Source organism: Myxine glutinosa, chromosome 4 (genome assembly GCF_964187855.1).
Source record: "Myxine glutinosa chromosome 4, kmMyxGlut1.1, whole genome shotgun sequence".
NCBI classification, from domain to species: domain Eukaryota; kingdom Metazoa; phylum Chordata; class Myxini; order Myxiniformes; family Myxinidae; genus Myxine; species Myxine glutinosa.
This window is the reverse complement of record NC_136264.1, coordinates 58548398-58568402: the sequence shown is the minus strand read 5'-3', so window position 1 is coordinate 58568402 and position 20005 is coordinate 58548398. Positions and strand designations below refer to the sequence as shown.

General features: G+C 44.3%; 1 protein-coding gene across 30 annotated transcripts in view; it reads right to left on the bottom strand.

Moving 5' to 3' along the window:
- GIGYF2 (GRB10 interacting GYF protein 2) overlaps positions 1-20005 on the bottom strand; it is a 333184-nt gene that overhangs the window by 66185 nt on the left and 246994 nt on the right. For all 30 annotated transcript variants that reach the window (XM_078775747.1, XM_078775759.1, XM_078775749.1 and 27 more), the window contains 4 exons: positions 13496-13587; positions 12992-13092; positions 12759-12899; positions 2988-3149 (listed from right to left, as the gene is read on the bottom strand). In XM_078775747.1, coding sequence (XP_078631873.1) covers positions 2988-3149; positions 12759-12899; positions 12992-13092; positions 13496-13587 — 496 coding nt within the window. The remainder of the gene's footprint in view (positions 1-2987; positions 3150-12758; positions 12900-12991; positions 13093-13495; positions 13588-20005) is intronic.

Sequence of the window (20005 nt, the reverse complement as noted above, 5' to 3'; positions counted from 1 at the left end):
GCATTTATAGGCGTTTCAAGAAGATGCGCATAAACTTCATTCTATATAAACAACTGGCAATCATCGTGTGACAAGTAGAAAAATTTGGCTCAGTAATTTAGAAAGTATGTTAATATGGCAAACACCTCGGAAATCGGGTGTTATCAAATTTATTTTGCTTTGAAATTCACAAAGAGAAACAACATAACCTAACGTAACAGCCGCTAGTACAATGGAAAACGCAATCGCTTGTACACTGCTGAGGTTAAATGTTTAAACCTACTGTACCGCCTTCCTGGCCGTACCAAGGTAATGTGTTACCCGAGCATGTGTAACAAGGTTATGGTTGGCCTCCCACAGAGCTTGTTAAATCACCGGGTGAGTAGCCCTCACTCGTGCCCTGATACCACCATTTATAACACCGAGTCAACGGTCGATTGATTTACTTGCTGTATGAACGATTGTTCAGAACGGAATCCTTTTGTAACCCACCCGGGGACTCCCTGTACTGTATTTTGTGTGAAACTTGCTTTTCACACGACCAGATAAGTATGAAATGCTTCATTTTATAATCCTCAATAATTTATTAGCTTTGGGGACTCCCTGTACAGGACTCCCTGCTCATGGTGAGAGAGTTGGAAGGACTTCAACATAACTCACTGCAACCCCCATCCCACATGACCTAACCCTCTTTTCACCATTGAAACAATGCCTGGACATCAGCAAATTTGCGGCAGTTTTCAAGAACATATCCTCGCGAATGTCGAGGTTTTACTGTACTTTTATTAGCATCCCATTGATTTTAACAAGTTTTTCTGCACTTACAGCCAAGATAAAATCTGTGACAGTCACAGAGAATGATCCGCCATGTTTAAGAGTAGCCTGTAAATATTGCAACGTTCTCGAGGTCTCCGGCATACAAGCTGGCATCTCTTATATCCAAAAGGTTCAAACTTCTATTCATCAGACCAGAGTAATCGATTCCATTGTCCAGTCACCCAATCTTGGTGTTGCCTTGCAAATTTTTGATATTTACAACTTATTCTGTGGTCTCAGCAGTAGTTTCTTTGCTGCAACTCTGCCATGGAGACTTGCTGCAATCGGCCTTCTGCTCACAGTGCTGGATGAAATGTTGATGTTCAGGCATGCTCGCTTTTAATTTGTCAACTGCTGACTTGCTTTTCTTCTTTTGCATAAGCTGAACAACTTTAAGTGCTGATCTTGCCTTAAGGAAGTTCTTCTGGGTCTTCCAGGCCTTTACTTTTCTTATACTGAGCCAGTTTATTTCATGCGTGGCAAAGTGTACCTCACACCATTGTATATCATTAGCTTTTCTGCCATTTTCTTCATAGTTTGCCCTTCTTCATGCAGAGATTGTATCTTCACACACCGTTCTGTTGAAAGTTGCTTCCTTGGCACCATTCTGAACCCACTCAGACTTTCAAGCAAGGGAACAAGCAGATGAAAACGAATTTCACATATTCATTAGTTTTGAACTTTCATTGTGGTTTCTTGTAATTGGCATTGATGGAACTGATGATTTTTATTTTTTTTGAGATACAAGATCGAGGCTCGTGTAAGAGCTAACATTAATCACACAAACAAATCAAACAGACAAACAAACAAAGTATATAAAAAGGGGAGCGGTAGACAAGATGAGGAGAGAAGCGGCAGCACATAAACACAACATGTGAGAGCAGGGACATCGGGAGACCTGTGGGAGGGAGAGGGCTTGGGGGGATAGGGCAAGGGAAAGGGAGGGGGGAGGAAGAAGAATTACTTCATTCATTTATTATTATTTATGGTAGAACAAGAACATCACTCTTCACCGTCACGATGTCAACCGTTGGCACAGTGAGCTTCATCATTAGGAAATGCACACCTGGAGTTTGCAAGAAGGCAAGTGAAAGACTCAGAGCATGAGGCAAAAGATTCTGTTGTCTGATGAGATGAAAATTGAACTCTTTTGCCTGAATGGAAAGCGCTACGTCTAGTCGAAACAGAGCACAATTAATCAACTATCTAACACCATCCCTACCATGAAGCATGGTGGTGGCAGCATCATGCTATGGGGATGCTTCTCAGTGGCAGGGACTGGGAGACTGGTAAGGATAGAGGGAACAATGAATGGAGACAAATAAAGGTAAATCCTTGAGGAGAATCTGCTTCAGAGTGCAAAAGACTTTGCGGCAAAGATTTACATTCCAACAGGACAATCACCCCAAGCATACTGTAAAAGCAACACTGGAATGGCTTCAGAACAAGAACGTGAAAGTCCTTGAATGGCCCAGGAAAAGCCCAGACTTGAATCCCATTGAGAATCTGTGGAAAGACTTGAAGATTGCTGTTCACCGACGCTCCCCTTACAACTTGACAGAGCTTGAGCAAATCTTGAAGAATTGGAGAAACTCCCCAATTCCAGATGTGCAAAGTCGTTACAGACATACCCAAGAAGACTCAAAGCTGTAATTGCTGCCAAAGGCACTTCAACAAAGTGCTGACTCAGGGTGTTGAATCCTTGTAAATTATATATTTTTATATTTCATTTTAATTTACTTTGTAAAGATTATTTTAAAAAATTCCACTTTGACATTGTATTATGTGTAGATCAGTGACAAAAAAGTCAATTTAACCCATTTAAAATTCAGGCTGTAATACAAAAAAATGTGAAAGAAGTCAAGGGGTGTGATTACTTTCTGAAGGCACTGTCGGTGCACGAGTGGATCAGGGACCAACAAACATCATTTTGGTATGAAGGGAACAGTATTTCACATAACCAGATTCGGTGGCCATCATGGTTTGGTTAGAGCTTCTGAACATGCATGAGACAGTTTAGACAGCATAAACAAGAATGTTTCGAATGCAAGAGAGACAGCTATCATATCTGGCATTGACAAGGTTACATAGCAAAGAAAAGCAAAGCAGGTACTACCCCCAACCTTCCCCTGCTCCTATCCTTTCTAAATTATAAACCCCATCCAGTTGAAACATAAAAGGCAAATCCCAACCTGTTTGCGTAGCATCTCCTCACGTCGCCTCTCGTCCTCTTCTCGGCGACGCTTCTCTTCTTGCCTTCGCAACATTTCCTCCTGCTTTTGTTGCTGTTGCTGCTTCTGCCTTCGCATTTGCTCCTCCTCTTCTTGCTCACGCTGCCGCCTTAACGTTTCTTCCTACAATGCAACATAAATTAACCATTTTAATGATTCCCAATCGATAAATGTTTGCAGAGAGTTTGCAGCAACTTGAAACGATGAGCAAAGTCTGATTTTAGAGACTATTGGACATGACTTGACATGCAAAAGAATAGCAGTAGCTTTGCAAATGCTTCCTATTTTTCAAACCAATTCTGCCCATAGGTGCCACAGCACACTTTATGGGTTATTTATTTATTATGTACGTGTATTGATAAAATTAAAATTGAGAAAAGGAAGGGAAAGTGGAGAGTAACAAAGAAAATGGAGGGTAGAGTATTGTGGGGAAAAATTGGAACATAAGGAAAAGGAGATTACAAAGACATCAGAATGAAATGGCAACGTAGTATACACAAAGGAGGAGTAAAGCAAAAATTCCCAACAATTGTCTGGGTAATAAATTAGATGGGCCCTTCACCAGTGATAACCAGCTTTAAAAGGGGCAAAGGGGAATATTAGGTCAAAGGTAGTGTTTGAGGCCCATGGTTAAAATTAACTGACATGATAAAAGTAATTAGGGAATATGCTCCTGTTTTAATTATGAGCAGTTGTGGACATTTTTATTCCTTATTTAACATGCGATGTAGACCCATCCGATGGGTGAGTATAGAATACAAATTTGCTGAGAGAGAGAGGAGCTTGGAATGCTCATGAACATTTGCCCAAAATTTGCTCCAGCCATGACTTCATGCTGAGGAAAGGGGTGGAGTTTTCAGCGACCACTTTCTGAGTAGAGGGGCGGAACTAGCAAACAAGCAAACTTGGTTTTAAATACTGTACTGTACACTGGTAAATATATGTATATATGTATATAAACTATATACAGTCACGTGAAAAAGTAAGTACACCCCATGTAAAGTTTTGACTTTTTCAACATATTTCAACATACAGCTATTTGATCTTCATTTCAACAATATTGAGAGATAAAGGTGATATAATATAACAAATATCATGAAACATTTACATTTTGTAGTCCATTGTATAATTTAAATAAACATAAATGCAAATTTTGCATGTGGAAAAAGTAAGTACACCCTTGGCTCTGGCTCTAATAGGTGGTATTGCCCCCTTTGGCAGAAACAACCTCAAGTAGGCGTTTCTTATAACTGTCTCCCAGTCGCTGACATCGACTGGAAGAAAATTTTGCCCACTCCTCCATGCAGAATTCTTTTAGCTGTGCAATGTTTGAGGGGTTTCTTGCATGCACAGCTCATTTCAAATCCACCCACAACATCTCGATGGGATTTAGATCCGGTATTCGACTTGGCCATTCCAGAACCCTCCATTTCTTTCTTTTCAGCCATTCCTTTGTGGATTTACTGGTATGTTTAGGGTCATTGTCATGTTGCAAGGTCCACCTTCGGTTGAGCTTCAACTTTCTGACAGATGGCCTCACATTATCCTCAAGCACCCTCTGGTACAATGAAGAATTCATAGTGGATTATATGATTGTGAGCTGCCCAGGCCCTGACGCAGCAAAGCTGCCCCAAACCAAAATATTTCCACCACCATGCTTTACAGTGGTATCAGGTTCTTGTGGTCAAATGCTGTCTTTGGTTTTCGCCAAACATGTCTTCTGGTACTGTGGCCAAATAGCTCTACCTTTGACTCATCTGTCCAGAGCACATTGTTACAGAAGTGCTGGTCTTTGCCAAGGTGTTCATTGGCAAACTTTAGTCTTGCCCTGATGTTCTTTCTCGACAGCAAAGGTTTCCTCCTGGCACACCTCCCATTAGATCAAATTTGTGCAGCCTCTTTCTAATGGTAGACTCGTGCACTTTGACATCAACAGTGGCAAGAGCTACCTGTAGGTCCTGTGATGACATTCTGGGGTTCTTGGAGACTTCTTTCAGCATCTTGCGGTCTGCTCTCGGGCTGAACTTGCTTAGGCGGTGTTACGGACCCGGCCTTAATGATTGTTGTTATGAGTATTGTTGCTGGTTCGAAGTATTCTAGATATTATGCTTATTGTGACTTAAGGGAAAGGGTTGTTGTGAGTAAAAGATTTAAAAGCGCTCTTGGTAAAATGTGGCCGGAAATCCGGATCGAGACTGGAAGAGGTGGAGCGAAGAAAAAAAGAGACGTGGTGGTTGAAGCTCCGGGCCGAGCGTTTGACGTACTGGGCGAGGGAACTTTGCGTCCTTGAAGGGAAGTTCAGTCGATAAGAAATATCGCCGGAGTGTGTGGAGCCGGTGTCGTCGGGTATTCTCATTGAGGTTCCGGAGGATCCAGACCTTGAAAATCCGGGTTGGAGCGAAAGCCGTCCGCCATCTTGGCCACGCGAGCACCCGGCCGTGAACAGGCTTTCGTCGTGTCGGCTGGACATTATTCCCTGGTGGATTGCCGGGAACGGCTGTGCCAGAAAGGGACACGTGAGAATTATACGGAGGCTCGCGGGTTGAACCGCATCGGAGCGCATCTTTGTGAGGTTCCTCGCCACCGCTGTGTTTCTGGGGGCTGAGTGCGTGACCTCGGGGTCATCTCGCTCGTCTACGCCTCAATTGACCACCGGGCCTCGACTCCCCGATCGCGGGAGCGCACCGAGACATTGGGACTTCGCCTTGGAAGGGAGCAGAGACATTGGGGGAGATGCCGTGAGTGGGGTTAAGGGGCTTGACAAGGATATTATCGTAAGATTTGAAAGTAGGGGTGATTGCCCCATTGCTGTATGGCTCTTGGTGTGTGATTTATAATATAGTATGGTTTGTTTATAACTTGGTGTGGTTGCATCATTGGTTCGGCTGTTTCATTTGCTGGTTCCATTGAGGGACGTTATTTGCTGGGTTTCAACCAGGGATAACACAATCTTTCTGCCAGGGACCCTCTCGGGGTTCGGAGGTCTACCGAGACCAGAGGTAAGGGGGGGGGGGGGCCCGTAACAGAAAATGGGGGCTGTCCAATTGATATTCGTGGGCTCGCAATTGGGTCTGCGTCCAGGATATAAAAAATTCCTAAATTTAGTCCGGGAAGGAATTCCCAAGTTTGGAACTTTTCCAACATTCCCAATTTTTTCCCAAAAACAAACAACAACAAAAAAATAATACTTTTGTTTTTGTTTGTTAAAAATTTCTTGTGTGAAGGTTAACAGGTGTTACCAGTAGTCCCTATGGCGTTTGATGCAGAGAAGTTTACGGTGACCCCGAGTGAAGCACAGTTCAGGGCGTGAGTAAAATCGGACCTCTGGAAATTGGCCAAACATTTTAGCTTGGAGGTCCGAACTAATATGAAGAAGGCAGAGTTGCAGGCAGTGGTGATACAATCTATGGTGGGATCAAAAGCATGGGAAGAGGTAGCCTGGGATTGGTTACCAGAAGAACAAGAAAATGTGGAGCTCCGGAAACTGGAGATGCAATTACGGAGCCAGGAAAGGCAAAAAGCACTGGAAAGAGAACTCCAGGAAAGGTTAGAAGACAAAAAAACAGAGGAAAGGAGAGCTGCAAGAGAACTCGAAGCAGAGGAGAGAAGAGCCGAAATGGAGTTAAAGGACCGTGAATTGGCGCGTCAGCAGGAAATTAAAGTCAAGGAGCTGGAGTTAATGAGAGTACGGGGAGAGGTACCATCCCTGCAGACTGGTTCGACACCTAGTTCGAACACCTGGGATGTTGGCAGACATGTGAGGCTGGTCCCACCCTTCAATGAAAAGGAGATAGCCGAGTTTTTTCCACACTTTGAGAAAGTGGCTCGACAGTTAAACTGGCCTGAGGAGTACTGGTCCATACTAGTGCAAAGTGTTCTGGTGGGTAAAGCTCAAGAGATTTATTCGGCTTTACCGATTGACCAATGTGCAGATTACGACGTATTGAAGAAACACATTCTCAAAGCCTATGAATTGGTCCCGGAAGCTTACCGGCAAAAATGCCGGAATGCCAGGAGGAGGGAGAGTGAGACCCACGTGGAGTTTGCCAGATTGAAAGAAACCATGTTTTTTTTTTTTTTTTTTTTTTTGTATACTGAATCGAGGCTCGTGAAAGAGCTAACATTTATTTCACAAATAAATCAACCAGACAAACAAAATATACAAAAAGAGGGAGCGGAAGACAAGATGGGGAGAGAAGGGGAAGCACACAACCACAACATTTGAGAGCAGGGAGAAGTGTGGGAGGGAGAGGGCTTGGGGGCAGGAGGCGTGGGAAGGGGAGGGGGGGGGGGGGGGGAAAGGTATAAAACACAAGGGGACCGAAATTAGCGGGGGTAGAAAAGATCAAGGTTTTGGATGGGGGAGGATAAGAGATGGTGGTGAACAGCTGTTTTAAAGACCTGGAGGGTGGAGTGGGATTGAAGAGAGTGAGGGAGTTTGTTCCAGAGGCGGGAGAAAAGAGGCATGAAGGAGTGAAGGTGAGCAGAAAGTCTTGATTTTGGCAGTTTAACCATAAGAGGGTTGCAGGCAGATCTTGTGCGACCTGTAGGAATATTTGGGGGACAGAGCCCAGAGAGGGCTGGGGGGGCAAGGCCAGAGAGGAGTCGGTAGAAGACGGAAAGACCACCAACCTGCCTGCGGTGGGTGAGTGAAAGGCCCTTGGAGTTAGCTTCATCGCAGGAGATTCCAATGATTCTGAACGCTTTGGTTTCAACAGCGTGAAGACAGGCTAGGTGTGAGGCAGGAGCACCAGACCAGAGGGGAGAGCAGTATTCCATAGAGCTGCGGATGAAAGCCTTGTATGTGGTGAGGAGCTCAGGTGCGTACTTCGCACGCGACCGAGGATGCCCAGTCGGCGACTGGCTTTGGAGGCCAGATTTGAAATGTGGTTTTCCCAGGAAAGATCATGGCAAATAGTGAGACCCAAAAGCTTGAGTGACAGAACTTCTTGGAGAGGATTATTCAGAAGGTGGATGGGAGGGTTTTTCAGTCGGTCTTTTCGGAGAGACATCGTAAGAGTAATAGGTGGTGCGATTCAAAAGGAGTTGGGAAAGACTTCGAACTATTGCGACAATTGATCCTGGTGGAGGAATTCCAACAGTGTGTCCACGAGGACATTAAAATACACCTGGAGGAAAGGAAAGTACCAAAGTTGTATGAGGCAGCGACCATGGCAGATGACTATGCCTTAACCCACATGATGGGGTTCCACAAACCTAGCTTCTCGCCTAGACTTAGCCAGGGCAGCTATGGTACGGCAGGGGCGGAGAACGAAAATTCATGGGGGCGGCCTCGAGAGGAGGACCACTCTGATATCACGACTTCTAGAGGTCAGACGTCAACGGTTTCAAGGCAGACGTATCCTCCGTGGGCCTCGAGGCAGACCACGAGGTTCTCCTCCGGGCCTACTTGCGCTTTTTGCCATAAACAAGGACACTTGATGTCCCACTGTCATGCTTTGGGAAAGGAAAATCAGGAGCGGAGTCCGACTAGTACAACTCCGAATGCGATGGCAAATGTGAGAAATCGCCCGCAGAAGAGTTACCAACCATTTATTTATGAGGGGTTTGTCTCACTGGAGGGAGACTCGACTAACCCAAGACGTGTTACGGTATTGAGGGACACAGGAGCACATCAATCCTTAATGCTTGAAGGCATTTTGCCATTGTCAGAGAGTACAGCAACTGGTGATAGTGTTCGGTTACAGGGGATCGGTGGCTGGGTTAGCGCTCCCCTTCATGTCATCAATCTAGAGTCTGATTTGGTGTCAGGACCGGTCACCGTGGGGTTGCAAGCCACTCTTCCTGTAGAGGGAGTATCAGTTGTGGTTGGGAATGATTTGGCCGGGGGTCAAGTTTCTAGTAACCTGATGGTTGTGAAAAAGTCCGATATGGGAAATAACACCACTCCAGTCAGGGATGGAGGCAAAGTTGGCAAGCTTTTTGTAGGTGGACTGAACTTCAAAACAAAGGAAGAGGTTCTGGAGTCTACCTTCAACAAATATGGACCGCTTTTGGACGTGCTGCTGATAAAAGACAGGGAGTGCCAAAAGTCAAGAGGGTTTGGCTTTGTCGCATTTGAAAACTCAAAGGACGCCAGAAATGCAGAAAAGGATCTGAATAACCAGGAGTTGGAGGGTCGGACCATAACAGTAGGGAAGGCATTTCATCGGCGTCGAGGGGGCTACAGAAGAGGACAACTTGGCGGTAGTGTTGGTGGTGGCCGCAGCCGATATTGCTATGGAGGCTCCCAGAGTTACCGGAGCTCCCGAAAGGACGACTATCAGGGTAGCGGCCGAGAAGGAGACCGTTATTCACGTGACTATCGTGACAGGTGGTCCAACCGTGAATCTTAGGGAAGTGAGAAAGAGTTGAAGCACTGAATGCTGCGGAGCAGCCGAGCCAAAATTCCTACACGGATTAACCGTGAACGCCACGTTCCTAAAGGCGTCTCAGGTAGTGAACTTTCCCACACGGATTAACCGTGAACGCCACGTTCCTAAAGGCGTCCATGTAGGGAATACTCAGCTCGGCCTCCCGGGAAAAAGTGCTATCAGGAGGCAATAGGTGGTTTGTTTACCAGTTGGCCTGCAAAGAAAGTTTTCGCTGTGGTCAAACTTTCTTTCCTGAAGGGGGGAAGTGTTACGGACTCAGCCTTAATGATTGTTGTTATGAGTATTGTTGCTGGTTCGAAGTATTCTAGATATTATGCTTATTGTGACTTAAGGGAAAGGGTTGTTGTGAGTAGAAGATTTAAAAGCGCTCTTGGTAAAATGTGGCTGGAAATCCGGATCGAGACCGGAAGAGGTGGAGCGAAGAAAAAAAGAGACGTGGTGGTTGAAGCTCCGGGCCGAGCGTTTGACGTACTGGGCGAGGGAACTTTGCGTCCTTGAAGGGAAGTTCGGTCGATAAGAAATATCGCCGGAGTGTGTGGAGCCGGTGTCGTCGGGTATTCTCATTGAGGTTCCAGAGGATCCAGACCTTGAAAATCCGGGTTGGAGCGAAAGCCGTCCGCCATCTTGGCCACGCGAGCACCCGGCCGTGAACAGGCTTTCGTCGTGTCGGCTGGACATTATTCCCTGGTGGATTGCCGGGAATGGCTGTGCCAGAAAGGGACACGTGAGAATTATACGGAGGCTCGAGGGTTGAACCGCAACGTGTACGTCGGAGCGCATGTTTGTGAGGTTCTTCGCCACCGCTGTGTTGCTGGGGGCTGAGCACGTGACCTCGGGGTCGTCTCGCTCGTCTACGCTTCAATTGACCACCGGGCCTTGACTCCCCGATCGCGGGAGAGAGCGCATCTTTGTGAGGTTCCTCGCCACCGCTGTGCTGCTGGGGGCTGAGCACGTGACCTCGGGGTCATCTCGCTCGTCCACGCCTCAATTGACCACCGGGCCTTGACTCCCCGATCGCGGGAGTGCACCGAGACATTGGGACTTCGCCTTGGAAGGGAGCAGAGACATTGGGGGAGGTGCCGTGAGTGGGGTTAAGGGGCTTGACAAGGATATTATCGTAAGATTTGAAAGTAGGGGTGATTGCCCCATTGCTGTATGGCTCTTGGTGTGTGATTTATAATATAGTATGGTTTGTTTATAACCTGGTGTGGTTGCATCATTGGTTCAGCTGTTTCATTTGCTGGTTCCATTGAGGGACGTTATTTGCTGGGTTTCAACCAGGGATAACACATCTTTCTGCCGGGGACCCTCTCGGGGTTCGGAGGTCCACCGAGACCAAAGGTAAGGGGTGGGGGGGGGGGGGGGGGGCCGTAACAGGCGGCCTGGCCTGAACAAGTTGGCAGTTGTTTGGAATCTTCTCCACTTGTAGATGATCTTCCGGACAGTCGAATGATTGATTTCAAATTGTTTGGAGATCTTTTTAAATCCCTTCCCAGACTCGTAGGCATCTATAACCTTCTTTCTGAAGGCCTCAGAGAGCTCTTTTGATCGAGGCATGGTGACGCCGCACACTTCAACAACAAAGAGCAAACCAAACTAAATGTCTGAGGTTTAAATAAGACAGGTTCCTCCAAGATCCTCTCCAACGATGTTCTAATCATTTGCACCTGAGCTGGTGCACCTGATTCTAATTTTAGGTATTTGAAGTAGTGATAAATGTTGGGGTGTACTTACTTTTTCCACATGCGAAATTTGCATTTATGTTTATTTAAATTATACAATGGACTACAAAATGTATATGTTTCATGATATTTGTTATATTATATCACCTTTATCTATCAATATTGTTGAAATGAAGATCAAATAGCTGTATGTTGAAATATGTTGAAAAAGTCAAAACTTTACATGGGGTGTACTTACTTTTTCACGTGACTGTATATGTTTATGCATATGCATATATTTCTATACATAAAAAAAAAGCATGGAAAATGTAAAAACAGAGGGATAAAATCTCAAAAAAAGAAGCAATCAAGGTAAGAATGACACCACAATACGACACCACAATCCTGTTCTGGATGACCATCATGACATTTTTACCCTCGCCATAGGAGAGAGTATTGCATTTGAGTCCATTTGTCGGTCTGTTCATTTGTTTGTTTGTTTGTTTGTTTGTTTGTCCGCACAGAACAAATGATTTTTTGTTTTCTGCAACTGTTGGTCCGATTGATAGGAAATTTTCACCAAAGGTACACCTCCACCTGCAGAATATTTTCATGATAATTATGACGTCATAGGTCACGTGGCACGGGCGCAATCTCGGAAAAACCGAAAAACTTTGCACCTCTATATCTCGGAAAGCGCTGCACAGGAAAAATTGAGACATGGCTCATTGTAAAGAACTCTCAATGGGGAATAACATATGTTAATGATGATGTCATAGGTGCCTCCATTATGACGTCATAAATCGACAAGTACAAAACTTCATCCGATCAAGATGAAATTTGTTGAGCGTCATCTAGGGATAAATTGGTTGAGAAAAGAAGAATAATGGTGACGTCATCGGTCCTGTGGTCCGGCCGCCATATTTGTTTTTACACAAAAGCCTTAAAACCACAAAAACACGTCCTGGCGAGTGTCTGCAAATCTCTGATTGCTCTTTCTTGTTTTGACATTTTACTTTTGTTGTGGGATTGTGATGGAACAATGCCAAAAATCCTCCTTCCTGAACCTACGTATCGCTTTTGGGTAATGGTTCTGTCCATTTCCCCCCACCCACATCTGTCTAACAACAACCCTCCCCCCTCCCACAACTCTGGCTTGTTTTGGTTGAGAACACATTTACGTTTGATTTATTGTCATAAAACGCTAAATGATGTATAGATTTTGCTATTTAGGTTTGGATGTAATATTTCAGAGACAAAGTAACTTCCACAAGTTGGAATCACCTTAATTGCTTCAGTCGTTGTTGTGTTAGGTTGAATGAATGAATATGAATGTCATAATAATGTACATAATGTTGCGTACAGTTAAACTGTACGCAACAGTTTAACATTGTTTTACAGGGGAAGAGGAAGAGGAAGAGTAAGTACAATTTGGCGATTTAGCAATCTCCCAAAGGTACTTTCACGATGTATGCTGGCGTCTTTTTAAGTCTTGGTAGTTCAGGAAACGCTCGAGAATAAAATGTTTGGATTTTAAAAGGCTTATATCCTCATTCTATATTATCTTCTCAGCAAATCACTTTGCACACTTTTGATGCGGCATCCATTTTTTTCCCATCATCATCCCTCTATATGCAGTACTATCATACTCCATGATTCATCAACTGCTTCCAGACCTGTTTCCGCCGAGTAAGATCTTCCTCTTCTCGCCTCTTCCGTTCCTCTTCCTGTCGCTGCTGCAACAAATCCTCCTGTCTTTTCCTGTCATCCTCTTCCCTCTGCAGGCGTAGTTCTACTTCCCGACGGTCCTGCTCTAGCTATGTGGGAACATTCAAGAAGATCAAAGTCAGCTCCGAGGAAGTAAGCTGTTACTAAATGCCAAATTTTTCCAACTCAGATTGTGCTTTACCTTCACAACTTTCTCTCTTTCCAGCTGCTGGAGATGATCCAGAGAGGAGGTTTGAGTTGGGGAATCTGAAGGCAAATCCCAGATGCTGGTTCCATCCCAACCTGCACCATCAATGCAAAAACGTTAATTTATCAAGAATTCCCTCAATAAAATAATCACAAAGTAACAATAAGTACTAAATAGTTAAAGAGATCTACAGTTAGACCCTATTTGAAATGACTGTAACATGTTTGGACGAGGTAAGCACGTGATGCGGTGAATCGTTTTACAAAGACAAACCCTCATTTTCCAATTGTGTACATATCCTAATAAATGCAACCCATGTTTATAAAATTTTATAAAAATGTTAATAAAGTAAAATAATTTGCGTCACTAAACAACGTTACAAAGCCATTGCTCCTTTTATTTTGGCTAACATGGAAGTTGACATGGCTATATGCTGTACTTTACTGAATCTGCACACAATGCACTCGTCAATTGACTGAAAAAAGAGAAACAACTAACCTGCCGACTGTTTGTCCCAGAGCGAGCTTCCAGGGTCTGGAGTAGACATGGAACGAGAAACCTGTGGAAGGAGGCCCTGCTGCTCCTGTGCCCTACAGTCAAAATGGAAGAAACACCATGAGCATATATCTGGAAAAAAAATCACGAAGTTTCCCTTTATGATCATCAAAGGCACAAATATTTGTATTTACTCATAAACCCTGAAAGTATGTTGTTCGTGCTAACAAAGAGGGGTTTCAAAAGCCTCAAAGATTGATTGTGGAACTCATCTATAATAAGTGACTTTTGAAATGACTATCAATCCCAGAATGCTCAGCATGCATAAACCTTTCGCATCAATGTTGATGAGAGCATGTTTCCGCATATAGAGATAATGTTTGATACCTAAAATGGCCCATAATACTTGTAACACACAGACAGACAAACAGACAGACAGGGGTGAAAACATAACCTCCATCCATCTTTGGTGGCAGAGGTAACTAAAATGGCACTCGGTAGAGAACATACCCCCACCAGATTGAACAGTTTATGGTGTGTATTCCACTTATAGGCCGGATCTGGATTCGGACCTGAACCAAAATCTAATCGGCTTGTTCTTGTCACCTAACCAACTTGTCCACCAAGTTTAGTCATAACTCGTCCATAACTTTTTTAAATATCATGTTGTATATCACTTTTCGCCTGATTTCTCAATGGTGAAGGATCACTCAAAAATTAAATAACCCTCGTATCCTAATTCATATTCAAATCTTCACTAAAATCAAACCAATTCGTTATTGTCACACACCCAACCGATCCACCAAGTTTTGTCCAAATCCGTCCATAACTTTGAGATATCATGCTATGTATCGTTTTTGGCCCTATCTCCCAATGGTGAAGAATCACTTTGAAAATTAAATAATTCTCATATCCGAATCCATATTCAGATCTTCACCAAAATAAAATCGAATCGTCCTTGTCAGACACCCAACCGGTCCATCAAGTGTCTGTTTACAACTTTTTGAGACATCATGCTATGTATCATTTTTGGCCCTATCTCCCAATGGTGAAGAATCACTTAAAAAATTATAGGATCCGAATCCGGATCTTCACCAAAAATTAAACATTTCGTCAGTGTCACATACACTGCATCTCTGCCAAATTTCGTCCGAATCCATCCACAACTTTTTGAGATATTTTGTTCGCAAATGGACAGATAGACAGACAAACGGACAGACAGACTGGGGTGAAAACATAACCTTCATCCACCTTTGGTGGCAGAGGTAATAATGATAACGTAACGTTAATATTTTAGTAAATCTAATCGTAACACTAATCCCTTCGTAGCGACTGCAAAGTTACTGGAGGTTAAAACATATCATCTATATATTAAAGTAGCAGCAGTTTAGTGTCCGGGCTGTCATGCTACGTCCTTACGTCTATGATGTCATTACGACGGCTGACTCCACCGACCGACATGTTAATTTACTAGTACACGGTACACCCGCTCACTACGGGAGCGGCAGGAAGGGTCATTCCTCTTTGGGGTATATAGATTACAGTTGATCTATGGTCGGGTCTCAAGAACATTGGGTGTTCATTTACCAAGTTTCTTGTGGAGAGATCGCCAAGTGGTTTAAGCATTTGAGCAAGCACTCCATTCAAAACCGTTAAGGAATGGCTGGCTTGGCAAACACTAGCTAGCTGCTTGGTAAATGTTACATACCCCAGGCTTCCTCCCTTTCAGTTTCGTTTTAAACAGCAGGAAAAGTGGGTTTCATTGGTGGTTTTCAAAGCAAAACCTTAATTAGTGGGTTCCAAAATGCAGCTACAAAAAAACGTCACTTTTGCGGCAGGAAGGGTCATGTTATTTACCCAACCCGTGTGGGGTATATAGATTACAGTGGATCTCTGCTCAGTTCTGTAAGTAAAATCTTACCTCACGGATGTCGGGATTCCTTAAAATTTGTTTGTTTAATGTCATAAACAGCATTAGCGACTGTTTAAAAAGCTAATCATATGTGTTTGTGGTTTATAATATTTTACAAGCCCGGCTACGCAGTTGGACTTTCGGTCTTGTTTTTCTTTGATCCAATATGGCTGCTAGACCACGTGAGCGATGACATCATAAATTTATATTCTCTAATATTATTGTTGCATATATCACGCCCAATAAATTTCAAACTGATCAGACTAAGCGTTGTCCCTGTCAAATTGTGATGTCATACTTAAGGGACCAATGACGTCATCGTTAACAACACTTATTCTCCATGCGGTGCTCCTTACAATGAGCCACGTTTAAATTTTTTCCATTGAGCGGTTTTGGAGATAGAGGCGTCCGTACATTTTTCCAAGATGGCGTCCATACCATGTGACCTATGACGTCATTATGAATAAAAAAAATTATACAGGCAGGGGTGAGCGCTCCTATGGTAAAATTTCTTGTCAATCTTACCAATGGTTGCCGAGAAAATGAATTTTCAAAATGCAGACGCACCACACATACGTACGCAACCGAATGCCTAACCCTGCTTTTTCTTTCGTGAGCACAGGGTAAAGACATGCCAGACTAGCCTTGAAACAATTCATGACTGCTTGGCATTCATTGTCTATAATTTTGTTGAAGATCTGAGGCTCCACCAACATGTTGACATGAAGAAAACGACATTTGGGGCAAAGATGGATCATCTCCTCAGCAAGAAACCAGAAAAAAAATTTTGGGCAAAGATAATGAAATCCTTCAACAAGTCATAACAAAAAAGATAAATCATAGATTGCAGACCCTCGCCAGGACATGCGTGGTTTTGTCCTTGGCATCCTCGGGTCCTTTGTGTCTTTTGGATCCTCTGGGTCTTTTGGGTCCTCTTGGTATTTTAGGGTCATTGGGGCCTTTTGGGTCCTCTGGGTCTTAAAAGGTTTTAGGGTTCTAAATGGTCATAAAGGGTGTTAAGGTTTGAAATGGTCTTATGGATAAGAAATGGTCTTAGGGTTATAAGGGGTCTAAAAGGTATTGGAGGTTTCAAAGGGTCTTAGGGTTATAAAGGCTCTAAAGTGTTTTTGGCGTCTGATGAGACCTAAGAGTTTTAAGGGTCTATATGGTCCTCATGGTCTTATTGGGTCTCAGGGTTGTAAACGTTTGAAAGGGTCTTACGGTTCTAAAGGGTCTAATGTAATTAATACACATACAGTACAGCCAGACCCTGCTATTCGCGGGGGATACATTCCTGGAAAATGCCCGAATTGTGAAACCGTGAATGGCGGGGCATTTTTCAATGGAAAAAGGGGAATTGGTTCCCAAATCGCAAAAATCTGCGAATATCGAGGAACAAACTGCGAGTGGCGAGGAAAACTCAGCAAATGGTGAGGCAAATCCCGTGAATGTCGACGATAATCTGCGAAGGTCAATGACAATCCCACGAATGCATGCCGTGACATTGATTCAATGGGGAAAAGGGAGACAGCTAATTGCACGAATAGATATTGTGGAGTGTATTCATTCCATACAGTAACTCGCGGAGATGACGTGTTATGCAGCTGGTGGAATATCCCGTGAAGCTGTTCACAGTGTGAATGGTGGGATATCCTGGGAAGCTATTCACAGTGTGAATGGAGGGATATCCGGCGAAACATTGTTTGCCTGTGAACAGCAGTGGGATATCACGTGAAGCTGTTTACAGTGTGAATGCTGGGATATCCAATAGGTTCACAGTGTAAAAGCCATGAAAACTCGAAGCACAGCACCACAAATGTAGAGGCAAGTCATGCTCGTGCCTCGGAGAAGATTTTTTTTGCGTATGTCCAGCTAGTGTCTCATGAATTATTTTTTTTTGCACCAATGAAAAACCGCGAATTGGACAGGGCAACGAATAGAAAAAACCCGCGAATTCGCAGGACACTTTTCGGCAAATAAAGAAACACGTTCACATTTTATCAACCGCGAATACAACCGCGAATATCCACGAATTGAGGAACTGCAAATAGCAGGTTCCGACTGCACTCACATATTGTGCATTCAAACAAACAAAAAAAACGGACCCAAATGCAATACCCTCTCTGGCGAGGGTAGAAATGCTTTTTAAGCACATTGAGCATCATCCTGCATTTTCGTACTTCAAATCCATCAGAATATTCGAACCCCGACAGTTTGGCCATGCCCCATAATAACAAAGACTATGAACAAATTTCTGGCTTGAATAAACTAACCCCTGAAATCTTGGAGGAGTGGCTCATCTCCAAGATGTTAAACACTGAGGAAATCCCGATACCAATAAACATTGCTACTTTCTGGAGGTCCATGACTATGCAATGCCGATATCCGCATCAGGCAACCATCGCCAAATACTGTATGCCATTTGGATGCCAGTGGCAACAGTTAACGTAGAGCAGAGCTTCTCACAGTACAAGCTTCTATTCAATGACAGGAGGGAGGGCTGGACACCAACAGCCATGAAAACGATAGCCAAATGATGACGTACTTCAATAGTGACATTGAGCAACAATTTGAATTGTAAACAAACAATAGCCCCTCCCTAGATGACAAGCTTTTGTGCATTTGTTGCCTTAAATTCAAGATACGTCCAAGAAGGACTGAATGAATGAATGAATGATCGTTTTAAGGCCATTTTCCCCGCTAGAGCGGGGCTTAGCCTTGCGGGCCCCATGACAATCATGGTTCCCTGTTTTGAGGCAATGTTTTTATGGCCGGATGCCCTTCCTGATGCCAACCCTTGGTCGCCTCTTACGATGCGCAGGGATACGGTGTACCTATTCTAAACCGGGGTACACACCGGGATCATTCATCCCAGCAAGCAGGTACTCAATTTGCCGACCTCAGAAGGATGACAGGCTGAGTCAACCCCCCTGACGTTAATTCAGTGATCGACCGGGATTCGAACCCAGGATCCTAGGATCCCAAGCCGACACCCTAACGGCTAAGCCAACACCAAGAAGGACTAAGAGTTGATTACTACAAAGAGTGCTAGCAAAGCAAGTGGCATTTTAGATTTTAGATCATGATCGTTTTAAGGCCATTTTCCCCGCTAGCGCGGGGGTTAGCCTTGCGGGCCCCATGACAATCATGGTTCCCTGTTTTGAGGCAATGTTTTTATGGCCGGATGCCCTTCCTGACGCCAACCCTTGGTCGCCTCTTCGATGCGCAGGGATACGGTGTACCTATTCTAAACCGGGGTACACACCGGGATCATTCATCCCAGCAAGCTGGTACTCAATTTGCCGACCTCGGAAGGATGACAGGCTGAGTCAACCCCCCTGGCGTTAATTCAGCGATCGACTGGGATTCGAACCCAGGATCCTAGGATCCCAAGCCGACACCCTAACCGCTAAGCCAACACCAAGAAGGACTAATAGTTGATTACTACAAAGAGTGCTAGCAAAGCAAGTGGCTTTTTTTTTTTTTTTTTTGGATACAAGATCAAGGCTCGTGAAAGAGCTAACATTAATCACACAAAAAGTCAAACCGACACAAACCGACACATAAAACACAAAATAAGGGGAGCGGTAGACAAGATGGTGAGAGAGGGCGAAGGACACAAACACAACATTTGAGAGCAGGGACATCAAGAGAACTGTGGGAGGGAGAGGGCTTGGGGGGACGTGGGAGAGGTATAAAACATATGGACACTGCAAGGACTTCCAGGAAAGAAGTTGGAATTTCGAGAAACGTGCATCTGGGGTGAATTAGCGGGGACAGAAAAGATCAAGGTTTTGGATGGGGGAAGATAAGAGATGGTGGTGAACAGCTGTTTTAAAGACCTGGAGGGAGGAGTGGGATTGAAGGGAGTGGGGGAGTTTGTGCCAGAGGCGGGAAAAAAGGGGAATAAAAGAGTGAAGGTGAGCAGAGAGCCTAGATTTTGGCAGTTTAACCATAAGAGGGTTGCTGGCAGATCTTGTGCGACCTGTAGGAATATTTGGGGGACAGAGCACAGAGAGAGCTGGGGGAGCAAGGCCAGAGAGGAGTCGGTAGAAGACAGAAAGACCACCAACCTGCCTGCGGTGAGTGAGTGAAAGGCCCTCGGAGTTAGCTTCATCGCAGGAGATTCCAATGATTCTGAAAGCTTTAGTTTCAACAGCGTGAAGTCGAGCTAGGTGTGAGGCAGGAGCACCGGCCCAGAGGGGGGAACAGTATTCCATGAGCTGCGGATGAAAGCCTTGTATGTGGTGAGGAGCTCAGGTGTGCCAAGGGAGGACTTCACACGACGGAGGATGCCCAGTCGGCGACTGGCTTTGGAGGCCAGCTTGGAAATGTGGTTTTCCCAAGAAAGATCATGGCAGATAGTGAGACCCAAAAGCTTGAGCGACAGAACTTCTTGGGGAGGATTGTTAATTAAAACTGACGTTATTAGGCGGATTGTTAATTGTTAATTTCATCAAGATTAAAACTGACGATCTTAAACAAAGCTCAGGTCAATCAGATGAAAATGCATTGTTTTTCAAATGAAAACTGATGATTTTACAAGTTTGACCTTTGGACCTCAAAAATAGTTTTAGAATAAATTCAATGATCTGTAAGAC